Below are 13,823 nucleotides of genomic sequence, written 5' to 3'. Positions count from 1 at the left end.
CGCCCGTTAAAGTTTCGGAGTAAAGAAAATAATGTAAACCGCATTACAGTAACGTTACACGTGTCGTCTACTGTTAGTTCGACGGTGGCTTGTTACAATAGAGCTCATAAAACCCTACACTTTAGGGTTGCATCATTAAACCGATTTGGATTATTAACGACCCTGTTAAATGTATAAAGGCCGCGAGTAGTGTTTTCAACATGTATGAATTACGTGCTAGGTTACCCCGAGGCCCACCCTGACACGGGATCCCGCGAGACCACGGGCCTCGCCTGGTTTCCCTACCGAAGAAAGCCGGCTGGGCCCGCGAGCTAAGAGGGGCCTTAACCGTCACCTCAAAATTACACTTCAAACACAATACACTAACACAAGACAGGTTTATTACAATACTATAACCGTTTATTGTTGGATTTAGATCACTTAAAATATTATTTCAGAATACCTGCTGTTGTGACTCGCATAACAGACCTGTATAACAAAATCATTATTAAAAAGAAACGTTACATATACACTTTTTAAAAAATAATTGTAATTAAAGTATGATATAGGGCTGGGTACGTAGATAGGGCTGGAGTTGACGATTTTGGTTGCTTGTGTTGCGATCGAAACGTCGTGATATTTTAAAATTATTTTTTCTATCTACGTGGCTTTACCGAAAGACCCAAAGAATATGAATAAGTACACTGACGACAAAAAAACATCTTTAAAATCGGCGAGTGCAACACATAGACATGGTTATGACCGTGAGTGCCGATGGAACTTCGTGATGGGGTGGTTTTGAACACGGGGTTGTGGCGATTGTTGTAGAGTTGCTGCTGGTGAAAATTATGTGGAGGCTGACCAAAGTGATGCAGATAATGTAATTGATTATGGTTTTCATAATGGTAGTGACGTTCATTATGTAAATTCATGTTTATGTTGTGATTATTTAGATGTTGATAATGGTGACAACGATAATGTTTATGTTATTGATGATAGTAATTATGACGATATTAGTAAGTTATGTTGGTATTTTTAGTCGAAGAGATCGTTACTGCTGCTTATATTGACGATCAGGATGGTAATGACGATGCTGACCTCCCAGCATCACTTCAGACCACAGCGTGAGATAGCGCAAACCAACCACCTCCATCCTGGAAAAAAGGATAACATTTCTAAAAAAATATCATCGCCACCAACACGAGCAAGATCCCCATGATCCAAGTCAAATATTTGCCCTGCTCCAATGAGCATGGTGTAGTGCTAGTCAACATTACCAGCCCTGCCTGAGGGGTGGAAATTCCACATTCCTATAAGCGAAGTAAGCCTCTTCATAGGATAGGCTAGACACCAGTGGTGCTATTCAGATTGATCAATCTCAGAAGATGATCTCATGATCATGATGATCGACTGTGCTGGCCCACTACTTTACAACGCTGAGCCGGGTCTTCTTACTCTGAATGTAATGCTTCATTGATTAAAATGTATTTAATCACAGAAGAACCATGCATTAAATCATAGTACTGATAATATTTGTCATATGAAAAGTATATGAAATGTGAACGTAATCAACAGAGAAGAAACAACAGAACACACAAGGCATACAATACAAATGAGATAGCAAACATGAGATAGATTGACGATTGTGCCACATTACAAATCTGAATCGTTACAATTCATTGAAAGTTACGGGAAGTGATGAATCATTACACGCCTTGTTCTGACACATTGACACCCAGTCGAATACTAATGTGAGGAGAGTCATACGATACACGAGAAATAATGTTAGCAGTCACATGATACATTGCGAGTCATACCTTGTTATCGGCACGATGAGATACAGTGTCAGATATAACACCAGGTCCCACGTCCACTCTGACAAAAAACAGAGATCACACGTTAAGCCGTATGGACAGTTGGAATAAATTGAGATTGTACATGTAGAGCCCAATGTGTCAATATATTGCAGTATGAGGGCCTCCCCACATCGTGCAGGTCATGTGGATGACTTGACCATACTTCACCATGCTGGTCAGTGCCGGTTGGTGAAGGTGGGGAGTAAGGATATTGGAGCATATAAGTGCAGTACAGGAATTGAGTTATGTACTGCCGTCTGCTGCCCACTACATAACCCAGCAAAACTTAAGATTCGTAAGCACGTATTAAGATCCACAAGCTCAAAGAGGTGGTGGTACCATAGATGCAATCCATGGCTGTGAGATCAACCAAGGCCACCAGGATCATAGCACAATGCAAACACCACTGTATCGCCAATCCCCAAAAATGCACACAAACACGTACTCTTATGACACACACACACAACCGTGTCAATATATAGTCATTATTGTGGATTATAAGTGGATATAATCATTGCCACCTTATATGTGACAACTGTGTTTATTTTACAGAATAATTACACTACACAGGGGAATAAAAGTCAGCGTCATCCTGCTCAAGCGAATGAAGGACCACTCATCTTCATCGATGACCCCGAGCCGCTGGTGGAAATTCCACATTATCACGGTGGTGGCCAGTAACCTCTGTTGTTGACTTCTCTCACAAAAACGATGCTATTCATTTCAACCTTGGAGGGATGATTTTGATGGTAATCCTAAGCTGAGTCTAACCCTGATTAAGGTTTGAACTGGAAATCGTTTGCTTTCAGTTGAACACTATGATAATGATACCCAATCAGATAACTTAGCAAAGCCCTTATTGTAGCTCATCAGCAGCTCTTACACTCCATTAAATGACATCCTTACTGTGTGTGGATCCTGGGTTTTCTTAAATCTGGCAGCTCCATGGACACCTGTTGGAGTCTTTGCTGGGATCCTGAAAACAATACATAATTCATCTTTATTTGAGTTCATCAGCATGGTATGCCAGATGGTAACTCACTCGCCTCGCACACTCGGTGTCATTGGGGTTCACGAGTATAATACACTTGCTTTCATAAATACAAACCCACTCATTATTAATCACATGGCTGAAAGCCTACTGCCACTTTCCTTAATGCCTGTGATACTGGAGCTCATCAGCACGCCACATGCACTTATAAACACTCTGCAGTTGTCCTGATTTTGAAAACAAAATCATGATGCCGAGAAACACTTTCTCCTGTATTGGAACTTAGCTTTACATGATCAGATTTTCAATGTCACCGAGTTGAGAATACGGACATGCATAAATTGTATTAGGCCCAATTATCATTACATGATCAGGAGCTAGAATACAGCGTGATGCTTCCACTCTTATTACAACTCCTAATGTTGACACAACAAACCCCTCTGCCACATTGTGACATTAATATTGGCTAAACATTTAATTGAGCTCATTACCCTGAAACCATCATAAATCTGCTACCACTCTAAATAGAGTCATCACCACAGCCATCCTCTCATTGTCCCATTGTATTAATACTGACAACACAATGCTTTGTTAACATTGGGGGTCATCAAGACCTTGCCATTCCCACCTGAAAGTGTGGATCCTTCAGGACTCGGGGTTGAGAGGGAGGGGCGAGGAAGGAGGGGCGGGATGGGAGAGATGGGGGGAGAAACTGCCCCAGTTGTTGGGAGCTGTTGCTGCTGTAGCTGTTGGAGTCTGCCCCAAGCAGCTGCCTGTTGCAGCGACAGCTGCTCCACCTGCTGCAGCAGGGAAGACCTTGCAGCTGCCTCCTGCCCAGTTGTGTGGAGGGGAAGCATATAACATTAGAAACAGAATCAATACCAGCAGTAGCAATATATTGACATTTTCATGACCAATGGAATTTGTCTTTAGCACCTAAATGTGATCACTTCTCCAGACGTTGTAAAGAAGGGGTGGGTGTTTTCTGTAAATAGAGGCATTAATAGGCAGAGAGAAAAGGGGAAGTCTTGAGCCTGGACTTGAACAGGGGCAGGGAATCAACAGGGTGGATTTAATGAGGTACGAGACATCCAGATCATGGGGGCAACAGAGAAGAATGAGCGACCTCCCACTGGAGGCATCATCATCATCTCACCTGTTTATCTCTCTCAGCATTTTTCTGTGACAGTTGTTGGGTTAGAACCTGAGCTGATTTCCCAGTTGTGCCTGCACATCAACACCAAGAAAGCAACCCCAATACTAACATTGGCAACTAAACCACCATAAATATAGCAAAAAAACTATGTGAAAAGCTGTGTGATGGTGATGGGTTGGAGATGATCAGCTGAGTTACCGGGACTAGACGAGCTGAGCGATGCCAGTGTGTGCCTGACGGTCATCATTTCCTCCTCCACAGAGACAACATGATGCTGCAGACGAACCTGTAACATCAACAGCATAATAAGCAGTAGCATTACAACCCCATAACCATCATCAGCACCTCCTATTAGAACGGTTGGCTATGCATGGTGGAACAGTTCAACATACATGCATATATATTACCTACATCATCACCACCACCAAAAGTTAAATAATTGACATCAGATAACATTATTTTCAACACATCATTATCACAGTAGCACCGTCATCTTGAGTATTATGATCATTATTCACCTCATTGGTATCAACATCATCCTTATCAGAAACTACACGAAAATGTCATCCACATCATTTTCTAAATTTCACACAATGAACCTCACCATTTATCACACACAATCATACATTAATAATTGTTAGCAAGCACCTAATAAGCACAGCCATGTGACCACCAAGCACACCGAAAGGTGCTGTTCGTGCAGAGCGAAAGGCATCATGGTACCTGCAGGAGAGCGATGTCATCGCGGGTTGACATCATCTCGGCTGTAATGGCGAGGAGGAGGGATCGCTCCTCACGCAGACGAGACACCTCGCTCCGGGTCTACCAATTAGCACCATCAACACCGGAGGCATTAGTAACATTTATATAATCATTATTAGCATCATTGTCAACAGAATCAATGACAATCATAATTAGTAACATCATTAAAATCATGACCATGCATTCATATTACGAGCATCATCTTCACTACCACCATCACTACCAACAACACCACCATCACTGCAAACACCACTACCCATACCCACCACCACCATGATAATCATCAACACCTCAGTGAGTAGTGATGTCACTTTCTCCAAGTTTCTCAGTGCAGCCTCTGCGTAGACCCACGGAGAAAGAGACTTTGGAGACAAGGACTCCAAGTCTCTAGCATCTGGAGAGACAGATGCTGGAGACTCGGAGACACCCATGTCCGTGCGTCCACACTCCTTTACAGCAATCTCTAGTCGGGACAAAAGCTGATGAACTTTAGAGGCCAATTCTGGATCTGCATGAAAGTAGAGGGAAAGGGAAAAGAATTTTCACAGTTGCTCAGTGTCACACACAAACCCTTGCAATGTCGTAAATAGTATTATTGCTAAATGATTGATAAAACCATAATCACCATCACTGAATTATAAAAAAAAAACAACTCCACCATCATCCCTATGGGGTTTATTAAATGAGTGGCACTCTTTTGTCTTAAGTAAAAAGTAGTAATTTTCTTATGGAACAAGTGGCTCCCACCAGGGGAATGTGGACTTTCCACCACTCCCTCAGGGCTGTCAACAGAGATGAGTGGAACCACCCTGACTATGAATAATTTCACAAAAACAATATCTCACACAATAACAATAATTATATTCAATTTATCCAGGAAAGCTACACTAATATTCTCGAGGAACCTGCATTCGGATGTTTAGTTTATTCCTTTTTAAGGAGCATTTGCATATGGGAGGACACTGCAGCACCCGGAGATAACCCACGCATGTGAAGGGACAATACTCCAAGGTACTGTACCTGTTCATGAACTCAGTCTGAGCCTTGGGTCTGGGTGTCTTTTTGTGGGTTCATTACGGCTGTGTAGAATTTAGGAAGATGATGCTATGTTAATAAATGGTCATATTGGAGACGCTAAGCCATCTGTAATGAGGTCCTGGGTTCAAGCCTTGAGCGTGGGTGGCTCCCAGGAGGAGAGTAATGGCCATGTCAGGTTTATAGATTATAATATCAGACATTCAGCTTGCACCACTGAGCTCATGCTGCGGGGATTATTCTCTCTTACATGGCCATTACAAATCCCTGAGTCAGCAACACTCGATCCCAGGGTGCAAACCTTAAAACTGGACCTCTGCGGTGCTGGTAATGTGTCTTCTCACCCTAGGATGTACTTCCAATACCATGACCACAACAAATATCTTACCCTCAAAGTTACTATGCTTTCTGCTGTTGCTGCTATCGATGCTGCTGTTGTTGCTGTTGTCACGTGAGTCTTTCTGTGGGAGGGTGTGATCGTTGTTTGCTGGGAGGCTCCCACCATCCTCCTTTGACTCTCCCTGGCAGAGTCGCGAGGCCACGCGCTGCACAGCTTCCGTGTTGTTAAGAGCGGCTGTGAATACACGTGCCCAAATTGATGTAAAGTACACACAGACATCCAAATATCTATATAGTCTTTTACGGGTGAACCATCTAAATTATGTTCTAGAAGCCCTATAAGACTGAAACCTGGTAAAAAGATAACATGTTTGTAACTAGGAAAATCTAAACATTTCGAATTTTTTCCCACAATCACTGTAATGCTATCATTAGAACAAGCCTGAAAAATCACTTCAGAGTATTTCAATGCTAAAGAAATTCCAACGTGTACCAAACAGCCTAGATGTGTGGTTTATAGAGAAGAGCTGTCTGTTTTTGGGCTGAATTTTCCTTTAAGTTTCAACTTGGGCCAAATCTAGGATACTGCTGCCTAGGGCTGGTCTAAGAAAACACAGCCTGGGCCTGTTCTAAATGAGAAGCCCCTGACCTCCATGGGGGTTCGGCTGTGAAGTGGGAGTCACATCCAGGTCTTCGTTTGATTGGATGGATCGTGGGTCATGTGATCCCTTCCAATGATGTTCAGCTTCGCTCCCAATGTCGTTCAAAGCCTGAATGTGAGAGGTATGTTTACACCCACACACACGCATATAGACGCACGTGTACAAACACACACCAATACGTACACACATACACAAATATTACACACATCACAAATAACGATGTACTAACTTAGAAATTTCTTCTAGGAGAAATAAAGTGCATCCCACAAAATATATTAGTTGGTAGGTTGATGTGATGTCACATATATACACACACACATACACCCATTTATACTAGGAAAACTTTTTAAAAGCTATTTTATTTTACCAGGTGAGGCCCAATAAGCGACCTGGCTACAAATGATAGGTAAACAAAGTGTCTTATCAAGTGGAAATTTATAGCGGCTAAATACTATAAACACATGTTTGTAAATGTGGACAGAAAAACTGGAGGACCCGGAAAAACATCCATTCGACCACAGGGAGAACATGCAAATTCCAACTATATAGGCGTCGGTGTCTGGATCGAACCCACGGGGTAGAACAATTCCCCCAACTTACATTTCAAACACTTTTTGAGGCTAAATACATTTGCACAGTTTCATTTAATGTTAATTGGCTGATGATATGGTGTATGAAAGTGTAGTGAAGTTTAAATGCTATGGTACAGGCTAGTGTAATTGTCAGGGCTAGTGTATGGACAATGTACTGGACTGTCATATCAATATTATGAATACTGTTAGTGCTGAACGTAATGCCAGAGCTGTGAATATCTACGTCAGGACTATCGTGTTTTGTGTAGAACAGTATTAGTATGTTGGCTAGTGTCGCGTGAATATCTGGGCTGGAGTAGTACAGGTGTAGGGATAAAACAATATTGTGTAGTGTGTCAGGACTATCGCAATTACTGTTGCACCGTGTTAGTGCTGTAGCTCACCCGTGTTGCCATGACGGACTCACTGAGCAGGGAAAGCTGGGTGCGGCAAGGGGGTGGTGAGGCTAGGAGAGGGTCATACGAGGTCATGCCAGGGGCACGAGTCACAGCTGGGAAACCTTCACAAATACACACGGGAGAGAAGTACATGAGACAAACACATACGTACACAGATACATACCTATGGGTGTATTGATGGAGACATGCACATATAATGAAGACAAACACACGTACAGAGCTACATAAATGGGCACATTGATGTAGACTTATGCATACACAAACATACATATCGACACAAAGATACATATAGAAACACAGAGACATATGAGCAATATATAGCGATACATATACAGAGACAAACATACAAGTGTATAGAAATGCTAACATAACAACATACATAAAATATGCATCTCTGATTTCACCTCATGACGTCATGATTGATCAGGTCAGCCCAGGTGAACATGTGCTGAATGGGACAGGAATGGGATCCTGGGGGCTGACATTTTCCACGCCTTGGTGTCAAATCGGCTGGACTGGCATGGGACCACGAGCTGAGTGGGTGAGCTAGCGATTGCTCGATTTCGTAAGTTGGTGAGTTTGTGAATGGGTGAGTTGGTGGGTAATTTGGTGAGTGGGTGATATTGTGAGGTGGAGAATTGGTGAAGAGGTAATTTGGAGAGGGCATCGGTTGATCAGAGGGCATCAGTTGTACAAACCAGTGTGTCGGAAGAGTCTTTCTCCAAACGCACCCCTCGCATCCACCAGTGTTTGATCCGACTTTGACAGAACATCATGAATATCTCTCCATGGAGAGAGAACCTAGAGCACAAATGCAGGGAAGCATGGATGGAGAGGTTTTGTAAACACACACTCACAGACACATGCAAAGATCCTCCGTATAGCCGTAATATAATAGACTTTTGGGGCAAGTGTTGCAAGCAAGCACATATTACTAGCCAGCACAGTGCACGAGAGGGTGATGTGGCCAGGACCATGGTCAGCTTCCTTTTTCTCCCCTTTACTGAACATACCAGGTGCTCATTTATGGCCAAATCGACCTAGCACGGGCCCAGAAGGGGTTCAGATATCACTCGATGGATTGATAGTGCAGTGTTATACTACAATACCATTGTGCCAGGCTAGATGCACTTTGAGGCCACATGAAGTGTTGAAGGCTGGCAGGTCACGGGACAGACGGAGGTTTTATGGGCTGGTAGAGATGACTGGCAGATGCACCACCTGTGCTCCCCACTGCCAACTGTGGTACACACACACACAGATATACTGACCTCCCGTGTTACCATTGCGTTGTGCGATCCTGATCCACGAGACCAGGGCCGAGTTTCATTTGACGATCGGGAATTCTCGCGACGCTTCTCCTGCCAACGAAAATGCATAAAGGTTCATGATGGACATGTCAGAAACCTCGACCCAGGACCAATGAGGCCGATTAGGATACACTTCGCCAACATGGCAGAGATCCAAGATTTAAGGTTCAATCTCAGGGATTGGGTGTAAATCTGTAAGATGGTTTATAATGATTATATTACACCAGCAATATTGCCACAAAGCCAACACTCTTAAAATTCCAGGTTAATGCTCTGGGTCAGGTGTGTGTCTCAGAGGGTTCATAATGAGAATATCAGAGACACTGAGCAAATATTGCTTTGGTCCTGGGTTTGAACAATGGGTTTGGGTGTGTTTATTAGAAGGGTTCAAAATGGGAGTGTCAGGTTTATAATGGCCATTTTAGGAAAGGCTTTGCCAAAAATATTGACCAAATGAGTGTGACCGGCACTCATTCATCTGCGACCCTGAGCCAGTGAGGGAAATTCCACATTTTCATGGCAGGCTAAAAGCAGTCTGGTTATAGGATTTCTAATATTATCAACAAGCAAAGCTTAATCTTGATTTGAAGCAAAGCTTAACAGGAGTCCCACTTACAAAGATAAGGTTAAAGGCCTAGTGTGGGAGCTTGCCAGTAAACCATCCCACCCTTAGAGCTACTCGGACATGAAAAAATCCTCACCATCTCCTGAGGGGTGGCACGGTATACGGTGAGATCAGAGACAGTGTCCTGTAACACATAAATAAAAACAATGATAACCAGTGGATCCTTTCACAGATTGTTTGGGCAAGTGCTGTTAGCAAGCACCAGTTAAGGTGCCATAGAAGGGCAGGTGTGGCCAGAACCACGTGCAGCTGCATTTGTCTCGTCAGTGATAAAGTTATCACACCATACCAGGTACTTATTTAAGGCTGAGTTGATCTCCCTATGGGAGGCCCAGAACAGGTTCCGGTATCACCGGCCACTAAGTCATATCAGAACCTGTAAGCCGTGGCCGGGAATATAACCCAGGTTTGTAGTACAGTGCGCCAGAATTTTGCCACCGAACATATTCTACACACACTAAAAAGAGACACATCCTGCCCACACACGGGCGGGCCGGGTAGGTTATTTCATTATACTTCACCATATTGGCGAAGGCGACTGAATTTACGATACTGCCCTCTGCTGCCCACACCGAAGCCCCACAGACACTTATTCTTCTTGGCATGTAGTTTTTTGGGGTGGGAGGGGGTAGTGACTTTTGTTAGTTTTCGTAGTTTTTGTCAATAACATTTATATATATACAAATTCACATTTCTCGAGGTATTTCATACCTGTCAACCCCTTATCAGTGCCTACATTATTACAGACCAATTCAGACCTTATTGGTCACCCCGTGCCCTTATAAATCCCAACGTTCATCCAACAAAGTCCCATCACAAGGGAGAAACACAAACAAATATAATTTTTTGTTGTTGCCCGCATTGAAACGGTTGTATGCGTATGAACCTGAAAACTCAATTTCCCTGAACAAGAATCAGGGTAAACCGTATGGGTTGACAGAATATGGCATTTTCTTAATTTCCCCAGTAAGCTCGCGTCGCGGGGAAACTCACGTCCCACTCCGGCCTCCGTGTCGCTTTCTTCATCCGCAGCGGCCGACTCCGCGAGGACGGCGGAGGCATCGCTACTGTGGAGGAGAAATGCCGCTTGCCTTAAGGGGCCTTCAATTGAGTCGGTGGGCAAAAAAATCTGTCAAAACTTGACCCCTCCCTCCCTCCCTGTAGGCACGCGGACTTTTTACATCCCCCCCGCCTGCGTACGTTCGCTTGACGCACCCCCCACGCCGAATCCTATATAGAACGACCGATATTTAATCCACGCAGAAACGATCAAGGATTCATAATATTAACGTGTTTAAGCAAAAGATAGTCCACCGCCGTCTGCATTAAATAATTAAGTTGCGTACCTTGGCCACTTATTTTGCGGAGCTGCGTGATAGCTCGCAGTCAGGGGGGGGCACGGTGGCACACGAGTGACACCTCTCCCACAGTCCCACTTCTCCCGGTAGTACTTGTTGTCTGACAGCTGAAGAAACTGAACTGTGGCTCATTTGAAGGCCAATGTAGACAAATTATTATCGAGGCCTCACCCCCCCGTTTCCTATGCGTACGTACATTGTCAGTACACCCCCCCCCCCCATAAGCAAACATACACATTTGGGTTAACCTACCCTTCCCCCTCCATGTGTACTAAATGAATGACCCCTTAAGTTTGGCTCTGCGAGCCACACGCAATGAACACCGAACCAGGTGGCTACGTAACGGTGCTAAAGAAGTTCAACATACATTCAAAACGTACAATGATAAGGTTACTATCACCTGGCTTTGCGAGTCTCGGGTCACCTCTGATTAGTACGGTTGGCCGAGTACAATTATAATCTTAAATATTGACTTAAAGCTTTCGTGACTGCAGGAATTAATATTCTTTGGGTCTTTCGGTAAAGTCACGTAGCTAGGTTCAAAGAAACTAACAAAACTACGACGTTTCGATCGCAACGTACACGACCGCTTGTGTTGCGATCGAACCGTCGTAGTTTTGTGTTAGTTTATTTGAACCTAGCTACGTGACTTTACCGAAAGACCCAAAGAATAATTAAAACATTGCCATCATCTGGCTCTGCGAGCCTCAAGTCACCGACACTGAACCCCCGACCGACGGAGCCTTAATCTGCTTCAACAGGTGACATGCGCCACGAGTGAATCCCGAGGGGGGCCTCAAGTTTGACCCGAGGCGGCATTGCCACCCTCCATACAGAAACAACCACTTGATACTCCGGTCAAAACCATCACACTACCATATATAGCAGGCGTTACTAAAAAGATTTCCAAAATTCTAAACAAACACAAGATCCAGGTCCGGTTCAATACAGTGCACAAAATTCGTGATCTGATCCCATCCGTGAAGGATGTCATTCCTGACTTACAGTACCCGGGGTTTACAAATTGAGTTGTACCTGCGGTGATTGCTATATCGGGGAGACAAAGCGACATGTCTCTGACCGAATTTGCGAGCACAAATCAGATTTGAAACACGGCAAAACGAATTCTTCTGCCGTGGGTGATCACGATATAATTTTCTCCAATACCAAGGTTCTTTGCAAACCCACGGGTTTTTTTATCAGAGATTTGTTCACGAGGCAATTCAGATCTACAAACACTGACACAATTTCAACCGAGAAGATGGTTTCAAATTAAGCAACCATTGTAAAGATGTTCTAAATCGAACTAAACATTAAACTAACTTCAATGGTACAGTATATTTTTCAAGTAGTGGTACGCCAAACTTTCGCAGCTCTTATAAATTCCCTTTTCACACCATCAATATGTAAACTCCCCCTCTCCCCCCCGCGCCAAACGGCAAGTCCACCGGCACGTACACCACCTCTTTCTAAAGTCGGCTAATCAAATGCTAATTTTTATGCTAATTTCTTTGTCAAGGCACCTTGTTTGCTCGCACACAGCTTAAAGGTCGCGGTCTGAGCGTGGCTGTGTTTCACTCCAGCGCTGTCCTCGAGACAGCCTGATCCCTTCACCTGATGAAGGCCGCTTGTGTTGTGGCCGAAACGTCGTGATTTTTGTTGTTTTATTTTTTACCTACGTGACTTTACCGAATAGAACCAAAGAGTATGGCGACCACCGTCTTTTAAGTCTTTTGTCCTCCATTTCTACTCCCGACTCTACGAGCCCAGCAACGCCGTAACCCTGAAGGAGCCCTAGAGTCTGGCTCCGTGAGCCTCAATCATCATCAATGCTCTTCGAGCAAGCCTTGGTCTTGGCGATACGAGCCGCGGCCCATTGCAGCTAACACGAGGCTCGTCTTGCCCAACACTCGGCCCCGAAACGCGAAGACTTTTTGTGTGTTGCCCCTTTGTGTGTTGGGGATTTAAACAGCAGTCAACCTCAGCGCACCCGACGTGGTGGAAACAATCTCTCTTGAGTCATGGGGGGGTAGTAAAGTCTGTCCTCGCCTGATGATGCCGGTTGTAATAGTTACCGTCCTCAGATCTGTAAAGTGTTGTGGATTTAATTCTTTCAACAGGCGGGCGGTGGTGGCTGCACTCTCGCCACGAATTGGCGCCTTCTGTTTACCTGACGAACCTTACACGACTTTGCGCCGTGTCGGGTGGTTCGGTGGCGGGTTTTAACGACACAACAACAACAAAACAACCCCCACCTCTGTTGCGGACGACCCTCTTCGCCAACCAACCTCTTCCACCTTCCCGCGAGCTTTCAGACTCTGAACGCCGCCGCCGCCACCGCCGTCGTCGTTTGAAGCGCGCGCTCCCAGCGCGGGCCCCGATGACGTCATCGCCGCAAGCTTTACAGCGATGACGCCATGGAAACGCATCGCGGCATATGACGTCGTGCTATCGCGGGTGACACGACGCAATGACACCGTTATTACGTGAAAGGGGGCGGGGTGGTGCGGTTTGCTGCGTCTTATAATCCGGCAGGGTGGCGCGCGTGTTATGTGTTGTTTTATGTGGTGTTTAATGTAGCGTGTTGTTTTATGTTGTTTGTGTGTTCGTTTTGTGTGTTCTGATTTGTATGTTTTATGCGTGTGGTTTCGTTTTGTGTTATGGTGTGTTTACGTGTGTATTGTGTCACGTGTTGTTTACGTGTGTATTGTGTTGTGTATGGGGAGCGGTAGTGTCGTAGTGTTTCGCGCAGTGCGCTA

The 13,823-nt window shown here is 44.5% G+C and overlaps 1 protein-coding gene across 2 annotated transcripts; it reads right to left on the bottom strand.

Moving 5' to 3' along the window:
- Positions 1-377: 377 nt before the first annotated feature.
- SPICE1 (spindle and centriole associated protein 1) lies at positions 378-13,483 on the bottom strand. 2 transcript variants are annotated; one of them, XM_032946435.2, is made up of 16 exons: positions 13,320-13,483; positions 10,700-10,770; positions 9,783-9,830; positions 9,043-9,132; positions 8,470-8,572; positions 7,757-7,872; positions 6,768-6,888; positions 6,168-6,353; positions 5,035-5,252; positions 4,706-4,804; positions 4,181-4,268; positions 3,983-4,053; positions 3,455-3,656; positions 2,742-2,811; positions 1,797-1,854; positions 378-1,133 (listed from the first exon to the last, which is right to left on the bottom strand). In XM_032946435.2, exons 2-16 carry the CDS (start codon positions 10,766-10,768, stop codon positions 1,092-1,094), a joined length of 1,581 nt encoding a protein of 526 aa, XP_032802326.1. In that variant the 5' UTR covers positions 10,769-10,770; positions 13,320-13,483; the 3' UTR covers positions 378-1,091. The 2 variants fall into 2 exon arrangements, with proteins under 2 accessions (XP_032802326.1, XP_032802316.1); XM_032946425.2 differs by having other exon boundaries at positions 10,700-10,773; positions 13,320-13,482.
- Positions 13,484-13,823: the final 340 nt, after the last annotated feature.

This window comes from Petromyzon marinus, chromosome 1 (assembly GCF_048934315.1).
Source record: "Petromyzon marinus isolate PM22_M1 ecotype Great Lakes invasive population chromosome 1, UKy_Petmar_22M1.pri1.0, whole genome shotgun sequence".
Classification (NCBI taxonomy): Eukaryota; Metazoa; Chordata; class Hyperoartia; order Petromyzontiformes; family Petromyzontidae; genus Petromyzon; species Petromyzon marinus.
Note: the sequence above shows the minus strand (reverse complement) of the source record. Positions and strands in the feature narration are given on the sequence as shown.